Source organism: Cornus florida, unplaced genomic scaffold (assembly GCF_030987335.1).
Source record: "Cornus florida cultivar Cherokee Brave unplaced genomic scaffold, ASM3098733v1 CherokeeBrave_3.0.0_Hap2_Chr04, whole genome shotgun sequence".
Lineage (NCBI taxonomy): Eukaryota > Viridiplantae > Streptophyta > Magnoliopsida > Cornales > Cornaceae > Cornus > Cornus florida.
In genome coordinates this window covers 66,530,312-66,551,227 of record NW_026775574.1, presented here as the reverse complement: position 1 = coordinate 66,551,227, position 20,916 = coordinate 66,530,312, and the positions used below count along the sequence as shown (strand labels likewise).

General features: G+C 34.8%; 1 protein-coding gene across 1 annotated transcript; it reads left to right on the top strand.

The window, feature by feature from the left end:
- Nucleotides 1-6,412: 6,412 nt before the first annotated feature.
- LOC132303402 (glucose-6-phosphate 1-dehydrogenase, chloroplastic) lies at nucleotides 6,413-18,656 on the top strand. Its single transcript, XM_059800638.1, has 10 exons — nucleotides 6,413-6,976; nucleotides 7,859-8,091; nucleotides 8,247-8,341; nucleotides 8,557-8,671; nucleotides 11,887-12,092; nucleotides 12,169-12,318; nucleotides 12,401-12,521; nucleotides 12,637-12,866; nucleotides 12,971-13,171; nucleotides 17,966-18,656. Exons 1-10 carry the CDS (start codon nucleotides 6,790-6,792, stop codon nucleotides 18,213-18,215), a joined length of 1,788 nt encoding a protein of 595 aa, XP_059656621.1. The 5' UTR covers nucleotides 6,413-6,789; the 3' UTR covers nucleotides 18,216-18,656.
- The last annotated feature ends 2,260 nt before the right edge of the window (nucleotides 18,657-20,916 follow it).

The window sequence follows — 20,916 nt, the reverse complement described above, 5'->3', positions numbered from 1 at the left end:
ATAAAATATATTTGGAATAATTATTTTTAAGGATAATTATCATAATATAACCGGCCCGACCCAGTTATGATATTTTCCTTATCAGAAAGGACACGCGTCATTATCCTATGGATCCAAGAAGCCTATAAATAGAGGCCTGGAGGAAGGGAGAAGGGGGACAAAAAATTCAGAGTCCAAAAATCCAGAGACTCAGAAATTCATAATTCAGAAATCCCGAGGGTAAACCTAAAGGCGAAGAACACCAAGCACAGTTATGCCGTTCTTCACCAAATTCAACAAATTCTCTCCTCTCTAAAGATGAAGAACAACAAGCACATCCAAAGACGAGCCATTCTTCCTCAAATTCAACAAAGGACACAAATTCAGAATTCAGAAGTCCAGAAATTTCAAACACAAATTCAGAATTCAGAAGTCCAAAAATCTAAAGACTCAAAAGTCAGAGACACAAATTCAGAATTCAGAAGTCCAGAAATCTAGAGACTCAGAATTCAGAGACACAAATTCAGAATCTAAACCTAAAAGCGAAGAGCATCAAGCACATCAAATCGTGCCGTTCTTCATCAAATTTCACGGTGATCAACAACAAGCACATCCAAAGACGTGCCGTTCTTCATCCAAATTCCCCGGTGATTCAAGATCAAACTCGTGCAGCCCTTAGATCCAACCAACAACAAAAAGGAGATCGAATCAGAGGACCATTCCTTTTGTAAAAGACATCACAAAGGATTGTACTCCATCTTTATAAATTAATAAAATATTTTATTTGCTCCCTATTTTGTTATCTTATTTGCAGATTTACAAAATTTGTGTGTACAACCACCATCACCTTTCTCCACCCCCACTACTTTACACCACCACCACCGCCTGCCACCACCACCGCGTCTGGCTTCCAACACCACCACCACTACTGCCACCACTTTTTACCACTGCAACCACTGTTACCGCCTTCCACCATACCACCGCCACCACCACCACCTTCCACCACTATAATACCCTGATATTTTAAAGGATTTATTAATTGGGATTAATAACTTTTATTTTATTTTTAAATGATTTGTTTGATTTAATTGGATTTAATTGTATTTTTAAATGAATTGTTTTATTTAAATTGAGTGCTTAAATTAATTATCTAGTTTTAATTAAAATTATATTTCGTGATTGATATGATGATTGTTACGTGTGTGTTTATTTATTGATTGTATTATTGATGTGTTGATTTTATTGGTATGGTGTGACTTAATTGTAATTTCTTGTTTTATTTATGTGCTTCATGTTATTAGTTATTTTAATTTAAGTATTTATTTAATTTATTTAAATTAATTGGATTAGGCTTAAGAGGAGTGGGACTAATGGATATGGTATTGGGCTTGAAGGAAACCTTATTGGGTTAATTAATAAAGGCCAATGGTTATTTGATTACTTGAATGATCATTTTTTTTTTGTATAATTATAAATATATGTATTTAATTATATAAAAGTATAATTAATTAATAAATGTTATGGAAGGATATATATATAGATATATATATTTATGGATATATATAAGATATATGATTTAATTAACCATTGTTAATTATGGAAGATATATATATATATATAATATAAGATATGTATATATATATTATATTATTTAAAGATAATAATTATTATTATTATTTGGTAATCCTAGTAGGAATAGGATTAGGGTAATTAATGTGTATAAATATACACATAAGGTTTAGGGTTAAAAAGTTTACACGTTAGAAAAATAAGAGAGACAAAGAGAGAAGAAGAAGAGAAGGTTGACAAAAAGGAGTCCAGATCGGAGAAAGAGGACGCAGAAATTGGAAGAGACAGTCAAAACTTGAAGCGTCGGTTTCGTTTCAAAACCTTCAGGCAAGTTCTTTTCTAACTCTCCTCGTAGGACCCATAAATTTATCACCTTGAGTATCAATGTTTAAAGTAAATTTATTTGTTTCAAATCATGGTTAGATCGGAATAAACTAAAAGCATAAATTATTAAATTTTTATTTTTGCATTATTAGATTTTAATTGATATATATAGGTGTTGTATATATATTTTAAAATCAATATATAGGTTGATCTATGACCTAAGACAGGTAATTAGGGTTTTTAGAATTTCTAGAATTTTTCTGGAATTTTTTGAAATTTTTCTAGAATTTTATGGATTGTGTTTACATTTTTCGAATAATTGTTTTAATTATTTTATAATTAATCTGGGTATAATTATATATATAAACTGTTATATATATAGACACTAGTGGCTACTGTGCATCGGTGCATCAACATAGGGGTTTAATTTGGTGCGGCGCGACGCATTGTATTACTGTGCGTGCAGATCATGAAGGGCTGAGATGAGGTGATGAAGTGACGGATGATCTAATGTGGTGCGACGCATGATAATATGGTGCACCCGCTGATCTGGGCTGCTGGGTGGAATGGATGAGTGTAAGATGATCCAGTGCTTCGCAGAGCATGGAGATTTGATGCGCTCATGCATCAAGGCCGTGGATGAGGCCTGGCCAACAAAAGATTGATCTGGTGTGGGCGAGTACACCAGAGCATAGAAGGCAACCAATCAGAAGCAGCCACACACGCACCGAGAGTGGATCAGGCGCGTGAGGGCGCGTGACAGCTCCTAAACGCGCCTGGCAATCAATAGAAATGCGTTGAGGCGCGTGCAGCAACTGGAGGAGTGTGTGGCGGCGTGTGGAGGCATGTGCAAAGGTGTTTAAGGTCCCGGAAAGTTTCTGTGGGGTCCGGTGACATTCCAGAATTTATTTCAAGCTTGTTAGGGTTGAAACCAACCTTTAGAGGAGGTGTTCTTAGTGTTCTAAGAGCCATAGAGTGTTACTAAGATATTTAGTAACCTTTAATTTGCGTAAATATAATAAATTAATGATTTATTACGGTATGGAGTGTATATATATATATATTTAATTATATATGTGTTTATATAGTTTATTTAATTTGTGATTAACATAGAAGGGAGTATATATGTGTTTATATGGTTTATTTAATTTGTGATTAGTATAGAAGGGAGTGTATATATATATATATATATATATATATATATATATAATGGTAGGTATTATACACATATATATTACATAATATGTGTGTAGATGTATATATTATTTAAGATAATTAATATCAATTATTCTTATTTAATCGGTATATCTGGATAGGCTGGTTTTTAAATTAATGTTATGCGTATGATATGCACGGGATGGCTATGTGTGATTTAGTTCATCGTTAAGTTTAAAATCGGTACATGGTTGAAGTGTAGGAATGGCTGAGTTGTCAAAGACCTAAATATAATGCCTAAGTATTTGTATAAATAAAATACATACCTAGCAAGTAATGGATGAGTTGCTAATTTAAAGGTAAAAATATATAAATAAATATATCTTTAATGGCATGGTTGATTTGCCAATGTATAAGTAAATATACTTAAGGAGGCATGGTTGAGTTGCCAATATATAAATAAATATATCTTTAATGGCATGGTTGATTTGCCAATGTATAAATATACATAAGGAGGCATGGTCGAATTATTATGTATATTAGATGATTAAAATTCATCTATGGATACTGTATGTATAAGTTGGATTAGGATTAGATATTTTTAAATTAGAATAATCTAATAGTTACATGTTAGGGTACTATTTTATATATATTAATACAATATTATTGGTAGAGACATAGAGGATTTGTCAAAGCCTAGGTATTGACTGTATGGTTTAAATAATTAAATTCATTATTGGCTTTTGGATAAAATATAATTTTCCTTGAATTATATTTTATTAGTTAAATGATTAAATAATTATTTAAAATGGAGTTAAGGTTAGAGGGGTTTCTCTTTAAAAGAGAAGAAGTTTTGAATTGGTTTAGGTATGATTATATGTTAATCATGGTTTAATGGTTTTGAAAATTAATGAAACTATTAATGGATAGGAAGGTTATACTATATATAATTATTTATACATGTGTGTACCATTGTTTATCAAACTTAAAATTTTAATAGGTTTGGTTTTGATCAGAGATAATCTATTTATTAGTTTTTAGAGGTTTGGTAGAGAGAACTTGCTCGTAGGGTTTAACCCACGATTTATTTTTTAGGTTATTAGAGGTTCCAGTCTTGAGGTTGAGAATCCGCAGCTGGGAAACTGTCATTTATCTATTCATCTTATATACTGTTAAGTAGTATTAGATTATTGGATAATGTTTTAAGGGGTCCTTGTGTTACAGGATTCCCGAGTTGTAATTGTTGTAGAATTATTAATTAATATTTATTTATTAGTTTTTTTCAGCGAATTATTTATTCTTTTTATTTCTTCTTGTATTCTGTATTTGTTTAAATACTTTAATTGTTTTGATATTCTCTAATTTTGTGCTCGGATTTGATCAACCCGTGTTCCGAAATTAGGGGGTATGACAACCACCACCACCGCCTTCCACCACCACCGCTGCCAATGCCATCACCTTCCACCACCACTACCTTCCACCACCGCTGCCGCCAATGCCACCACCTCCCACCATCACTACCTTTCACCACCACCACCGCCACAACCTTCCACCACTACCACCACCTTCCACTACCGCCACCTCCACTGCCTTCCACCACCACCACAGTCACTTCCATTGGCTTCCACCTTTTCCACCTACAACATTGGCACCTACACCACTATTTCCTTCCACCACCACACTACTGCCACCTCCTTCTACCAACACCATTGTCGCCTTTCACCACCATCGCTGCCTTCCAACACCACCACCTACACCACTATTGCTTTTCACCTCCACCACCATCCACTACCGCCACTGCCACCATATATTTTTAAAAAATTATAGAAGAATGTCATTTTGTTAAAATAATGTATTTGTTACTAAAATGGATATTTTGGATAACTCAATTTGAAATTTATTCCATTCTAAATTTTAAATTGGTCAAACCAAACAATAATCATTCCATTCCTACGTATTTCATATTTACAATCAAACAATAGAATGAGAATGGTCATTTCATTACATTCTATTCCTACTTGCATTCCATTTCATTCCATTCATGCATACCAAACACAACATATTAGTTTTCATTTTATTTCCTACGTGGGACAAACAATTCCCATAATTCTTATTATTATTTTTTGGTTGGTAATGAAGTGCAAATGGAAGAGGACTTTCTTTAATTACTTAAAGATCTTAAGAAGACTAAATTGAGTTTTTATTAATTGGGGCAGATGATGATGTGATCAGTTTATGTGAATGTACGTTTACGGGTCTAGAGTCATTTATATAAATCGTCAATCTTGTCTTTATTTCATATTTAAGATATTATTGTCAATTTGATTTTATTTTATAATTCATATACCTTTTAAGTGAGTCATGTGATTATTTAATGGTTGTTTTGTTATTTTTTCAGCTTTTTATTCTGTTTGACAGAATAATAACCTTTAGATTACATTTATATGAAGGGTTGGGATTAAATCTTTGTTAGGGCATTCCTTATGTCTTACAAAAGGGTTGTTCCAAGTTGTATTCAACAGCTTTTTAGTATTATCAATATATTCAGTTTGCCGAATCAATTTTCTACCTCTTCCTTTCTTTTGGGATTGAGTTGTGGGCGTTTAAGCTATTCTCTAGCTTAAACTAGCTCTCTATTCTTACATTCTTACATAATTTTATTTTCTCTTTCATAGTTAATTGCATCGGTTGGCAAGAAATAAAATCATTTTTTGCCCACCCCTGGGCTCAAACCCCTCCCTTTCTCTTTAAGGATGGGGAAGTTATACCGCTGGGCTAGATCCCCTTTGGTACAAACAATTCTCACATACAAACCCATTTTCATATTATTTATAAGCTTATAAACACCTCACTTTTGAACTAATTTTTCATTCACTCGGAAATGATTTTGAGAAAATAAATATTCCACGTTCATCTAACCGTGGAGAGGAACGCGTTCGATTATAGATCTAAAAAAATTGCCTAACAGGACCCATTTAAATTTCAGCCCAAATTTAGCTCTTTATAACTGTTATAGATAGATGTTTGCGGAATGGGATAATTTACAACAAAATTCAATAGTTCAGGAGAATTACCTGCATATTTTGTAGTTCAGGAGGGTTTATTGTAGGGTTACCAATGGTTAGGGGGTTTATTGTATTTTACCATTTATTTTATAACAAATCGATTTAATTCTAAATTGACTCTGCAAACCATATGAATCCACGAGGCCTACATGATTTTAATAAACACCCATGGTTCACGTTGGGCGTGCGTTATATCATATTTTGTCAAGAGGGAGAAGGAATCAGGTTGGGTCCACCCACAAGCCTCTAAGCTATGCGTCCAAATTTATGCAACATTGTCTGTGTCACTGTGTGTATTATATATATATATTCTGTAAGCCCAATGTGTTAACCTAATTTAATAAGTAATCCATCAATTCATCCCCTCTAGACTATTCTTTCTCTCTCAAGTTATTTCTCTCGCGCGTGTTCTTTGTTGGCGTCTCTTAGCAAAAACAAAAGCAGCCTTTCGGAAATCTCGAGAGACCAACAGCAAGCACGTCGATGTTTCCTAAGCCCTCTTAAAGGCCATTCCAAACAAACTCTGTACTACTTCTCCGTTCAATTCATTTCACTCCACCTTCATCCCCAAAACTTCCCCTATTCCTTCAATTTTGTTGATTCTTATATTGTTCATTTTTTTTTCGGAAATTTATATTGTTCATTGATATACATAAAGTTTATATATAATTTAGAGAGGGAAAGAAGAGAGAGAAGTATGTCGACCCTTTCTTCATCTGCACATTGTGGTTCATATTCACCGTCTTACTCGGCTTCTTCCTCATACAAATCCAGCAATCTTCAACGGGCAACTCTACCCTCCATTCATAGATCATTTGTCTCCAAAAGGGTCTTTTCAAAATCTAATCGGAACCCTTATTTGAATGTGATTCGCATGCAAGATGGTTAGCCTCAATTCGTTTAAATTTAAATGTATCTGCAGCTGTATTGGGTTGATTTTGTTTTTCAGTTTCTGATTGTTTTGCTAATTCATGGTTGTTTATAAGTTGATGGGTTGATTTCTAGTTATGAGTATGGTTTACTATTCTCATGTTTGTTTTGTTAATTATAATCTCTTTATTTCAATTATTGGGTTTTTATTACCTTTTGTTAGTTATATATGATGTGCTGGTGGTTTGAGTCTCATAATTTTTGTTGTGTGAGTGGATGGGTTTCTCTCTTTCAAGGGAATTACATGCCTCTTTTTTCTTATTCATTTTTTTACTGTTTTGTTTGGTTTTTCAGAATCTACAGCAATAGAAGTTTCCAAGTTATTCTTTGATTAGTTGCTATTTAATACAAAAAAATATCTAACTTTTCTGCCCGCCAAACCAGCATGACTATTGGATTTTGTTAGGATATCAGTTTTCAAAAACTAATATGAAAGAAAATCATAGTACATACAATCAGAACCCAAAGGAATAGAAAATTCCAATTAAATCTTTGATTATTTGCTATTTAAGACCAGAGAGATCTAAATTTTCCGGCCCTGCCAAGCCAGTATGGTTATTGGGTTTTGTTAGAATTTCAATTTTTAGCAAACCAATATGAAAGAAAATCATAACACTTGCACTTGATGTTCTTGTATTCTCTTCAATTTTTTGTTGCTTCTTTCTCGTTTTTCTCATGGTCAATTTCACTGGACATTTCTCTCAAAACTATATTTTAGTTAACTTTTTATTTTTTATTTTATTTTTTTTGGAAGATAATATTGATCTGGCGCTAGTCTTCTGGGAGTTAGGATTTCCCTTCGCTTTTGTTCTAATTTGTATGGAAACTATGTATAGGTGCGGTAGCTGCAACAGTAACCCCTATTCAAAATGAAACTCCTTTGAAGAAATTGAAAGATGAGTTTGTGTCAGTTAAATCTCCAGATGAACTTAAAGATGCTGCTGGTTTTGATTTCAATAAAGATAATTCCTCAGTCAGTATTACCGTGGTTGGAGCGTCAGGTGACCTTGCCAAGAAAAAGATATTTCCTGCGCTTTTTGCACTTTATTACGAGGGTTGCCTCCCTGAGGTTTGTAGTATTGATTGTAGTATGTCTATTTTATTTCTGTTTTTCTTTTCATTTTATTTGGAAGTTTAATTCTGTGTTGTGAGTTAGCTGTGTATTTGCCTTTATATTTTGGAGTGGAATTTTCATCTTGATATGGTGGATTTATTTGGTTGCAGCACTTCACTATCTATGGTTATGCCCGGAGTAAGATGACTGATGCTGAACTTAGAAACATGGTTAGCAGGACTCTGACTTGCAGGATTGATAAGAGGTTATCCCCGCTCTATCTCTTCTTCGATGCTAAATTGTTATACTGATCAGTAATTTCCTTGGAGCACGTTGCCGGCAATTTGGTTGCCTTCTCTGCTCAATTCTAGTTCTTAAAAAGTGGAATATAATTGCTTGCATTATTGTTGTTAATAATTGCTTGCAAGTTGAACAAATATCTTGAGTGCCAATGTATATGGTTTCATTTTGGGTTTTCAGGGAAAACTGTGATGAAAAAATGGATCAATTCCTGAAAAGATGTTTCTACCATTCTGGTCAATATGATTCTCAGGAACATTTTGCTGAGCTTGACAAGAAACTCAAGGCACATGAGGTAACATTGGTATTGATTAAGTATAATTAATCTCAGTGATCCTATCCTAAGTTTTCCAGAACACTTTTATTTGAAGCATAACTCAACAAAGCGTTCTCCCTTCTAACGCTTTAATTTAAAACTAGCTTATATTTTCTTGTTACCAAACATTTGTTTGCTAAAATTAGAGCAATTGCTGCTTGTTGATTAAGTGTAGTGCTGTTGTTAGTTTTGTTTTAATATGTGAAGCAGCATTAAGGAATCCTTAACTTACCATTGAACCAGATAAAGGTCTTGCTTGGTTGGTTGGGTTGATAAAAAAAATGTATTGAATTATTATAAATAAAAGTGAGAACTATTAAGGTTATGCACAATTAAGAGAAGTTGCTCTTATGTAAGGTTTCAGATGCATATAAAACATAGGTGCATATGCAATGCAGATGGTTAAATTGTGATGATGATACTATTCCTGATTGGATGAACATGATCGAGTAACATGACAATCTCTTTGTTTTGTATGTAAGAGAAAGATATACAAACCCTGGCAGACGATGATAATAAATTAGAAATATTATATTAAAATTTTTAGCTGGTATATATTGAATGGGATTGAGTCTAAATATGTATCCAAACAATAAAATAAACTGTTGATGAAGTTTTCTTAGTGTGGAACATAACAATTGCCAGTGGCTGTAAAGAACATCTGGTGCAATCCTGAACTGATCCAAAACGGAACAATTGAACTACCGCTGCAGGAATTGCCTCCACTTGTTGCATATTTGATAGCCACATTGTTCACAGGCATTCATACATTGTTCTTATCATAGAGGAAGCCATAAATATGCATAAATCCCTTACATTCAATGAGAGCATAAAAACTTTACTATGCAATTGCTTATTAATTAGATAATGATGCACTCGTGTGTTTCAAGAAAATTAAAAAACAAGTTAAACAACCCAAACACCATGCATTCATTTATTGTTTATTGTAATACAATGTTTTGTTTCTAGGGTATTTTCATTGTCCTGCTCTCTCTTTCAGAGGTTCAGATTTTGGATTGCCAATACTTGTTCCATTTTTTTTTGAGGCCAGATTCAGATTTTTGCTCTTTTTAATGGATTCCTAAATTGACCCCCCCTCCCTTTGGAAATTAAGTTTTTCTTTCATAACTTCCTCTTTCTCACACGAGAAATAGTTCTTCCTATAGCCCATAAGCGCCAATCTTCAGATAGAATTTAATGAATTTTTTTTTCCTACAGTCTGATTCCTTAATCTTATGCTTGGTTTTGACACAATGTGAGATAATTAAAAATATTTCACTAAACCTTACATCAACCAAAACAATTAGAACTGTAAATTCAAAATACCATTCCTTAAATTTTTGTATTGATGTTAAAAGTGTTAGTCTTGTCATAAGTTTTACTTAGAAAAGTGAATTCATTTCTATATTCAACCCAAAACTTTTTTCCTGGTACTATTTTTATTTATAGTTGGGCACCATCCCCTCCCTCTAAGACACTTGGACCACAAGCATGAATCCATTTCAGAAGCACGTAGGCAAAGCACAAATCAAAAGGCGAAAAGAAACATTATAGTAATACATTTTTGTTTTTTTGATAAGTAAACATTATAGTAATACATGATAAGGAAAGCCAAAAGAACAGCCCGTATGGCATATATAACAAAAGGGACATACTGCCCTACCTACAAAAATCACATACATGCAATAGAATGTATCCAACAAATAGAATACCCTTCAACCAAAAAGCAAAACCAACAGAATAATCCATTAACTAAATTTTGTGTCGTATATATTATCCCTTTTCTGAATTCTAATAGCTAATGTAAAAAAAATTCAGAAAACAAATAATTAAGTGCAATCCCAAGGCACGAGTGAACATATGCTGATATACCCATTTCAGATACTACACATGCCGTCGATTTCTGTAGTTATATTGGTGATTTGAAACAAAAATAAATGAGTCAATAAATAAATAAGAAGAACTATATTTGGCAGCTTTCCTATTCAAATATATACTTCTTGGTAACCTGTTCATTTTCTACAAGAGTCAAAATACAGTTCAGCAATTTGTGCGAAACATATATTTTATAAAGCATTTACATAATGGCAAAATAAGCTAATGTTAAATGTTTGCGATGAAAGATGGATATCTCATGAGTAAGGTTTTAGATGCCCCCACAAATTATATTGCCCAAAAGTTTTTATATAAATAATTTTATGTACAAATAAATCACTATAAATGAGGCCATTACCCAAATGGGGAAAAAAAATTAAAAGAATCTGTTCCAAGTAGCTTGTTGCAGGCAATGCAAACGGAGAAAACTTTACAGTAAAAAAACCATTCCAAGTAAAAGTTTCCCAAATAAAGAATGCAGCCAGTTTATGTCAAAGGGCAACATTACCATGGAAGCAATGAGAGGGAGAGATAGTGACCTGAGAATTGATTATAGTCTACAGAGAGAGAAAGACGGATGGATTAATGGGTTTGATAGATTTCCATTATAATGTGGGTTTAGTTAAAAGCAGGGCATAATTGAAAAGATTAGAAATGGTGGAGAAGATTGTGATTGTGAATCGTGGGATAGGGCGTACAGAGGATCAGGAAGGTGAGTAGTTGAAGAAGAATGGAAGGAACTCACTCATTCTGTTCTTAGCCAGAGAATGAGGGAGTGAAGGGCGTTAATTGGGTTGTGGACTTTGAGAATTATATTCATATTTAAAAAGGTCTGTTTAAAAAAAAAAAAAAATAGTAGTATAGATTAACATCTTAGGTTGGTTTATTTCTTCTATATTAAGTTCATGTGTCTAACATGTCCTAATATATGTCACAAGCCACTCAAGACTTGAAATGTATCAATAATGTTCGTGTATAGAACACATAGTGTTATTATTTCCTAGTTTGTAACTCTTTGGGAAATTAGGCATCTCATTTGGTTCTTCTAGATTGGTCTAGGTATTACATTTACCAAAATATTAAACAGGAAAAAGAAACTGCTATAATTTCTCATGACCTTGGACTTTATTGAAGAAGGTTAAATATAATTATACAAGACTCGTTCTCATTTGATGGAACAGTAAGTGTTTTCTTTTATTCTGAATTCCCTCTTTTGGATTTTGTTTAAATTGTTTTGCATGGAAGCCTATTCAATATGACATTTAACTTGCAAATATATTTATCTCCATCTGGTTTGACGAGAATAAACTGCTCTGCAGGGTGGGAGGGTCTCTAATCGCCTTTTCTATTTATCAATCCCACCAAACATATTCATAGATGCTGTAAGATGTGCAAGTCTCTCTTCTTCATCCGGTAATGGCTGGACCAGGGTCATTGTGGAGAAACCTTTTGGTCGAGATTCTGAATCATCTGCTGCTTTGACAAGATCTCTCAAGCAGTACTTAGATGAGGATCAAATATTCAGGTGAGTTCTCTTACTGGTGTCAGATTTTATTAGGAAGGCTATAATCTGACGAAAGGAATATTTTTTTTCTCTACAGGATAGACCACTATTTGGGGAAGGAGCTAGTGGAGAATCTGTCTGTCCTTCGCTTCTCCAACCTCATATTTGAACCTCTGTGGTCGAGGCAGTATATAAGGAATGTACAGCTGATATTCTCTGAAGATTTTGGCACTGAAGGTCGCGGAGGGTATGTCCGCCTCAAAAATGCATTTGATTTAGTCCCAGACTGTTCTAAAAGCTTATTCTTTTTAGTTCTATGGTTATTCCAGATACTTTGACCATTACGGGATAATTAGAGACATAATGCAAAACCATCTGCTCCAAATACTTGCCCTTTTTGCCATGGAAACCCCTGTCAGTTTGGATGCAGAAGATATCAGAAATGAAAAGGTTGTTTGTCCTTTTTTTCCTTCTCCTCTCTCTAAAGCCAGAGAACAATGCATCATATAATGACAGTGTTGGTAATATATTCATGTTTGTAACTAAATTTATTATTGGGTGCCAGGTCAAAGTTTTACGTTCAATGAGGCCTATACAACTTGATGATGTGGTCATAGGACAATATAAGAGCCATACAAAAGGAGGTGTTACTTACCCAGCTTATACTGATGACAAGACTGTACCCAGAAACAGCTTGACTCCAACATTTGCTGCAGCTGCCCTTTTTATAGATAATGCAAGATGGGATGGAGTTCCTTTTCTGATGAAAGCTGGGAAAGCATTACATAATAAGAGGTTTGTGAAACTAAGAAAGAGATCCAAGATTGTACTTTTTCCATCTTGAGTGGAACCTTTTGACATTTACAGTTTTTTTATTAACTTTTTCCCCCCCTTCTCAGGGCTGAGATAAGGGTACAGTTTAGGCACGTGCCAGGGAATTTGTATAACCGGAATATTGGGACTGATCTTGACCGTGCAACGAATGAGCTTGTTATCCGTGTGCAGCCTGATGAAGCTATTTACTTGAAGATCAATAACAAGGTTCCTGGTTTAGGAATGAGATTAGATCGCAGCAACCTAAATCTTCACTATGCAGCAAGGTATCATGTCATATTATTGCTAGATTTTGATGAGAAAAAAAGAATTATATTGCTTCATATTATACCTCATTTAATCAGAGTACTAACAGCAGTAATCTTGATTTTCACATGCTGGATGGTATTATTAACAATGCTGATGAGTAAATTCAAATTTTAGCCTCATTTTATTATTAAATAATACAGTTGCCAAATTGCATCCAATTTTTTATTTTAGCTTTGTGCATTGTATTGTTTCTTGTGCCATAAGGCATTTTCTAAAATAAATTGAGAAGAAAAGTAAATGCAAAGATTCTCTTGTATGTGGAAATGAAATATTTAAACAAACAATATTTATATCCATGACAAACTAAGAAGCAACTATCATTCCGTCATATATTACATTTAAGTTTTGGGTAATCATATGTGTTTAAGTTATGATAATTGAATGATTATTGGTATTAAAATATCCTTTGAAGATTCATATCATAATCTTTCAGCTGCACAAGGGGGGAATAACTTAAAATATGAAATGTCAAAGATAGTCAATAGTGTATGCATTGTATATATGGTAAATTATGATAATGCGTACCATATGTTACATCCTAATGAATTGCAACACCAAATGATGAATACAGCTGTTTGGTTTACTGTTGATCTAGGAAGCACGGACGCGGGACACCGACACGCGTCGGATACGTGTCCGAATATTTTATATTTTTTCACATATCTGGATACGCCGTGGATACGCTTCCAACATGCAATGGATATGTATCCGACACGCGTGTCCCACTCTTTGGGGATTTTTATGAAAGTTTTAGAAACAATGTTGAGTTGAAGTGTAAATATTAGGAGTTGTTTAATTACATAATTACTTAAAAACTTGTCGTTTCATAAAAGAATTTTATATTCAAACAATTAGATATTTATTATTATATTTTAGTTCAAAGGTTCGACCCCTTGCATGATCATCTTTGACTCTCTCGTTGTCCCACCAACCAAGCTTCGCTACCAGTGAATGGTCTCTCTCTCCTCTTTTCTCTCTTATTCTTCGTCCTCCTCTTTTCTTTCTTCTTCTTGTTCTTCACAAACCCTAAATACTTCCTTTTTTTCCTTTCACAATAAATTTCTTATTGTCTCTCTTTCCTTTTTCCTCTTTTCCTCACGAACTTTTTTCCCTTCTATGGATTCTTACCTTTATTTTTAACTACAGCCTAATTCTTTTTCTAACAAAACCCTAATCCTCTTTGTCTCTTTGTATATATATATTTTTTCTCTTTCTTAACTCTTTCTATCATTCTTTCTTTTCTTTTTCTTTTTTTTTTCCCAGCAAAACACAAATTTATTTATTTATTTATTTATTATTATTATTATTTTTTCATTATGAGATTGTTAAATATAATTTTACTCTTAATTTCTTAAAATACAACATCATATATATAGAAAATAGGGTTAATTACAATGACATCCTCTGAGATTTGTCATAATTACAGCCATATAGAAGTTGGACTTTTTTTGAACGACGACACCCCCTGTCAGAAATTGGATCCAAACAAGCTCTTAGAAGGTGTGAAAAGTCAAGATTGCCCTTCAATATTTTATTAATTTAAATTAAAAATTAATCAAAACTCCTAAATGATGTTTTTGACCTTGGCATGTCTATCATACGTCACCACTCTCTCTAACCTATCACCTTCTCCATCAGAAACCCTAGATACCACCAGGTCTGGCCACCACACTTCCACAACAGAAAAATAGAGCAACTAGCAACCACACCTTTCAAAACCTAACGCTAACAAGCCCACCACTACCACACACAAAAAAAAAAAAAAAAAAAAAAAAAAAAGAAAAAGAAAAAGAAAAAGAAAAAGAAGAAGATTGACTAGAGATTATAGGTTTTGTACACCTGATAAGGGCTGCAACTTGGGCGGGCTAATCCAGCCCAACCCAGAAATTTTGAAATTGGGGCTTATATTCACAAATCGGGTTCATGTTCGGGTTGGGTTTTGTCAAAACCCAGACATATTCGGGTTGGGCTCAAGCTCGGGCTCGGGCTCTCTCTCCTCTCTCTTCTTTCTCTTTCTCTCTCTGCCGATTTTTTTTTTTTTTTTCTCCTTTCTCTCTCCTCTCTCTTCTTTCTCTCTCTCTCTGCCGCCGTCCATGCACTTCTCTGCAATTCTAAAACGAACGGCGAAGCTTGAGAGTTGAGAGGGGGGCATGCTTGAGAGTTGAGAGACAGCGGAAGAAGCTTGCGAACGGCGAACCCGAACTGGAAGAAATGGGTTTTGATTTTTATTTGAATCTTTAAAAACAAAAGAGTTGGACAATCAACAAAGTAATAGGTTTTGATTTTGATTTTTTGAACAATCTGAAATGATAAGATTTTACTTTGAGCCAGAGTGTACCCAAAAAAAGAAATGGGTTTTGATTTTTTGAACAATCTGAAATGACATGCCGATATGGGTTTTGATATAGGTAATAGGTTTTGAACTTTTGATTCTTGCAGACAGATAGATAAACTGAAATATATGGGTTTTGAACTTCTGATTCTTGTTGATTTTGTAGTTTGCAATTGCACACACACAGAGGGTGCAATTTTAGAGTTGAGAACGAGAATAGAGATGAAGGCGATAGGGGATGCTGAAATGATTTGCCCTAAAAATATATATATTTTTAATAATAATATAATCAAATATATATAATATACATGTATATATATATATATATAATATAATATATATAAATTTCTGAAAAAATAAAAATAAAAATAAAAAAATAAAAAATAAAAAAAAAACTTAACCCGTCAACCTGACTCAACCTGCCCGAAAATATTCGGTTCGGGTTATGACCACAACCTATGTTGGGTACAATTCGGGTTGGCCCAACCCAACCCGATTCGAGTTAAGGTTGGGTTGGGGCTAGGCTGGGTTGAGCCAGCACAACTTGCAGTCCTACCTGATACAAGATCTCCTATGATCTTTTACCATCTTCTATCACAAATGTGGATTATCTTTCGAAGGAAAAACAACTCATAATGGAGCTTCAAAATGACTTGTATTTAGCAAATTGGTAAACCTGTAGCCATAGCCGTTGAACGGCGTCTGGGAATTGGGGGTTTGACTTTGTGTTTAGAATTTCAGAATTGTTGTTTGTCACGTACATTCCCTTAAGAGATTGTACAAACCCAACCCATGCTCCCTCCATCAAACCCACCCCCAAATCCCTAGACCTCTCCACCCTTAAATCCCAACACCACCGTTGTTGCCACCACCAAAAAATCCATCGTCGTTGAACCCTCGGATCCCGCTGCCGCCACCACCAAAAAACCCATCGTCGTTGAACCCTCGGATCTAGCTACTGCCACTACCAAAAATCTCCATCGTTGAACCCTCAGATCTGGCCGCTGAATCATGTGGGGAATTTGGATGCATCAAATTGGGCGCCGTCGTTGCCGAAGAGGGAGACGAGGCCCATCCCTACGATGACCAGATTCTTCTTAATTTGGATCATTCTCGTGCTTTGGGTGAAGGTTGTGGTGGTGTCGACGCCACCTCTGCCTCCGCCGCAGCCACCGTTGAAGTCTAGGACCTTAGATATATATATTCTAACCTTGTATAAAAAAATAAAATTAAAAAAAAAAAAACCAAACCCAAAAATTTCCCTTCTCCTCAATACCGTCCATTACCACCACCTCTATCATCTAAACTAATCTCTGTTGCAGTGAATGTCTCACACCATCACCACCACTTCACTATTCAAAACCCAAATCTTCAACACACTCGTGTGTGTGTGTGTGTATATATATATATATATATATACACACACACACACACACGAGTGTGTTGAAGATTTGGGTTTTGAATACACTCGTGTGTGTGTGTGTATACACACACACACACGAGTGTGTTGAAGATTTGGGTTTTGAATACACTCGTGTGTGTGTGTGTGTGTGTGTATATATATATATATATATATATACACACACACACACACACACACACACGAGTGTGTTGAAGATTTGGGTTTTGAATAGTGAAGTGGTGGTGATGGTGTGAGACATTCACTGCAACAGAGATTAGTTTAGATGATAGAGGTGGTGGTAATGGACGGTATTGAGGAGAAGGGAAATTTTTGGGTTTGGTTTTTTTTTTTTCAATTTTATTTTTTTATACAAGGTTAGAAGGGTAATTTTATTATTTAAATTGATTAATTGATAATTCAAAAGGACAACAATGTAAATTCCTTAAGTGTTAGAGGTAGCAGGTGATAGTTGGGGTGCCTTTGTTAACTTTATTAAATTTGAGGGGGTATCATTGTTAAAAAAAGCCCAACTTATATATGGTTGTTGTTATGACAAACCTAAGGGGGTATCATTGTAATTAACCCTAGAAAATATATTTTCTTATTTGCCGTGTCCCTGCAGTGTCCTAATTTTTAGGATTTGTCGTGTCGCCGTATCCGTGTCCCGTATCCGTTTCTGTGCTTCTTAGTTGTTGATGCTATAGATTGTTCTGATGCACTGCTTTAAGTGTGTAAAAACTTCAAAGAGGTTTCAAATTTTTTGGGAATATTAATTGCTATTTTGCTTCTAATCAAAGTTCATCTTATGCGTTGGGGTCTTTTAACATACCATATTTGTATAGGAGGGCAGAATTTCGAGTTTGCTTAATACCAAAAGCATGTTAATATTTAAACTTTCATGACATGGGGCTATTATTATACAAGTAAGCATGGCATAAACTCCATTTGAAAATGTTATTGAAACATCAATGAATGTTTTCATTGTTTTAATGTTTTCTTCTGTTTGTTCATTTTTAGATATTCCAAGGAGATTCCTGATGCATATGAGAGACTTCTTCTGGATGCTATTGAAGGGGAAAGGAGACTATTCATCCGAAGTGACGAGCTAGATGCTGCATGGTCGCTTTTCACCCCTGTATTGAAAGAGTTGGAAGAGAAGAAAATTATTCCCGAGTACTATCCTTATGGGAGTCGAGGTCCTGTTGGGGCTCATTATCTTGCAGCCAGATACAAAGTCCGGTGGGGTGATCTCGGTGCAGAGCAGTAACTTTGAGGATGCTTTTTCATCACTTTTGGAGTTGCAGAATGGTTCCTGGATTTTGATTTTGTTTATTGGGCGTCCCATGGTATAATGATGATGGTTTTCAGATGAAGAGATGGATCAAATAGATCTTGATGTTACAATCCCTGGGAAATCGGATGCTGGATAGTATTGGCGTAAACAATCAGAATCCAGAAAGGGAAAGTGGGGCAACCTCTCTTTTTTCTGTGAGTTATAATTTGTTTCTTCTTCTTCTTCTTCCTCCTCCTCTTCCTCCTCTCTTCAGTCAACCCTTTTTATCTAATAGTTGATAAACGGTAGATATGGCTGTCTTAGAGAACGTTTCTTCTGGCTAAATGTAGCTTTTCCCCAAATTTTCAGAAATGATATGAGAATGTATACACAGCTCTATCTTATGAAGTGATAGGCACTTGGCTATGTCATAAATACATGAAGTTGCTAGAGGCTGAAACTTGAAAAAACTGAAAAGATACACAATTACTCATTGATAGGGAAAAAGGTGTGACCAAGTATACTTGACCATATGAAATGTAGACAAACTATAAGTCTGAAATTAAAGGTGGAAATTAGTCTTTTACGCAATATATTTTATGTATTGTCCTAGGAGGTAACTTGGAGGTGATCAATGTTTCATTCAGTTTCATAAAATGAAACTTTTGATGCCAATGTGCTTTGCATTATGGCAGCTAAAGGCATGTGGAAAAGTTTGGTGGAGCTATCAATTTTTTCCTTTGTTGGTAACCTGTGATTAGGCTGCATATTTCTCTTTGCATGACTGAACCCAAAACTCAGTCTGAAATTATGAAGATGAGCTCATGGAATGGCTTTTGTGGAGCAAGTAATAACATAAGAACTTATCAACTGTAAAAAAAATCACTGCATTGGTTGACCAAACTAGTCTAACTCAATTCGTTCAAAGGACTAATGGATCGGAGCGATTCAGAAGTGTTTTTTTCTTTGTTTTTGTTTCTTGTTTTGTTTTTTTGGAAGGTTAAGCATACACACGCACCCATGCCTTCCTTGAGGCTTGAACACCCGACCTCCCTTTTTAGGAGGACGGTTTGTACCAGTTGGGTTATTGCCGAATTGGTTGATTCAAAAATTCATAACAAACGGTGATCATGTCTTTACTTTTTGACTTCTTTGAGTTGCTGAGACATTAAGGGCTAGTTTGGTGCCGTGGAATAAAATAAAAGAAAGTGGAATGGAATAGTTTTTTTTTTTCATTCTTGTGTTTGTGTTTGGTGCGCAATTTTAAAGTTGGAATTATCATTTCCTACCATTCTTGGAAAATGGTCATTTTATCAAAATCATTCCACTTTCGAACAAAAGGAATGATCATTCCATTCTCATTTTAAAAAAATACGAACTAAAAAAAAATATTAAAAAATAAAGGCTAAAGTAGTGTCCTTAACAAACCACAAATCCACAACAATCTTGTAAACATATCGGCGACGAGCAATGAAGAAGCAAATCTGGCCTCGACAAGCGAGGACGAACGTACCAGCAACCAAGGAACGACGACGACGATTTGAGCTTGGTGACTGTATTGGCGGAATGAACCGGCGGGCAACTCAACGGGCAAGACTCTGCTCGTTGGGCAGTGACGGAGGTGCTAGCGAGCAAGGTTGTGCTCGGTGCTCTAATCCAGTGATGAAGTGGATTGAAATGGTGGCGACGATGAATGATCTGAACAAACGAGACCGACCGGCGGTGAGCAAGAAGCGGGTCGAAACTGAAATGGTAGTGGCAAACTACTGCAATGAAGGACGGGTTTGCTGAACTAAACCAACGGCGACAGTGAGCAAGGACGTCGGTGATGCATGATCTGAACAACGAGACTGACCTGCGGTGAGGCCGGCGCTGAACCGATAAGGATGAATCGACAATGAAGAAGATAAACCGGTGATTTTTTGTTCTGAGTTTCAGAAGATTGGGAATAGAGAAGAAGAGAAATATATATATGCATGCATATATAAATATATTATGTATTTGGTTGAATAGTTTTCCTTTTTAACCTATTTACAACTAAACAAGGTAATGGGAATGATCATTCCATTCTTTGGTTCATTCCATTCTAACCTTTCATTCCTCTACACCAAATTAGCCCTAATTGGTTCACTCATTTACATTAACAGTTATAATTATGTGTTTCATTGCATCAAAGATGGCACAGGGAAAACATTTATTCAAGGAAGGATAGCCAAATAAACACATCTCTAGATGTATAGACAAGTGTGGTTCAAGTATGCAAGTAATGTCATGTTTGGGAGCATCACATTGATGGTTTGGATTTGGGATTTGAAAAAGTTCAGTTAATTTTTTAACTAAATTTTTTTTCGATCCCAAATTCAAGAAACCATTTCTAGGTGATCAAACCAGCATTTTTAAAGGAAACTATAAGAATTACAGCGCACAGAGGGCATACCCTCATAAGTGAGAACAAAACATATCAGAAATCACAAAAATAAGCTGAGTGAGCCCATTTCCAATACAAAACCAACAACTGAAACAAAAAAGCTACTGAAGTATATCATGAAGAGAAGCTTGCTGGACATCTAAAACTTCAAGGAAGATTTGTCTAGCCACAGTTTGAGGGGATTGAGGAGCATTCCCATGTAGTCTAGCATTTATCTCTCTCCATAGACCCTACAAAGAAGTAGCAAATAAACTTTTTAGTAATTTA

Coding starts and splice junctions, on each gene's coding strand:
- LOC132303402 (XM_059800638.1), top strand. CDS start 6,790: ATGTCGACCCTTTCTTCATCTGCACATTGTGGTTCATATTCACCGTCT. Junction 12,093..12,168: donor GATGAGGATCAAATATTCAG/GTGAGTTCTCTT, acceptor TTTTCTCTACAG/GATAGACCACTATTTGGGGA. Junction 13,172..17,965: donor AATCTTCACTATGCAGCAAG/GTATCATGTCAT, acceptor GTTCATTTTTAG/ATATTCCAAGGAGATTCCTG.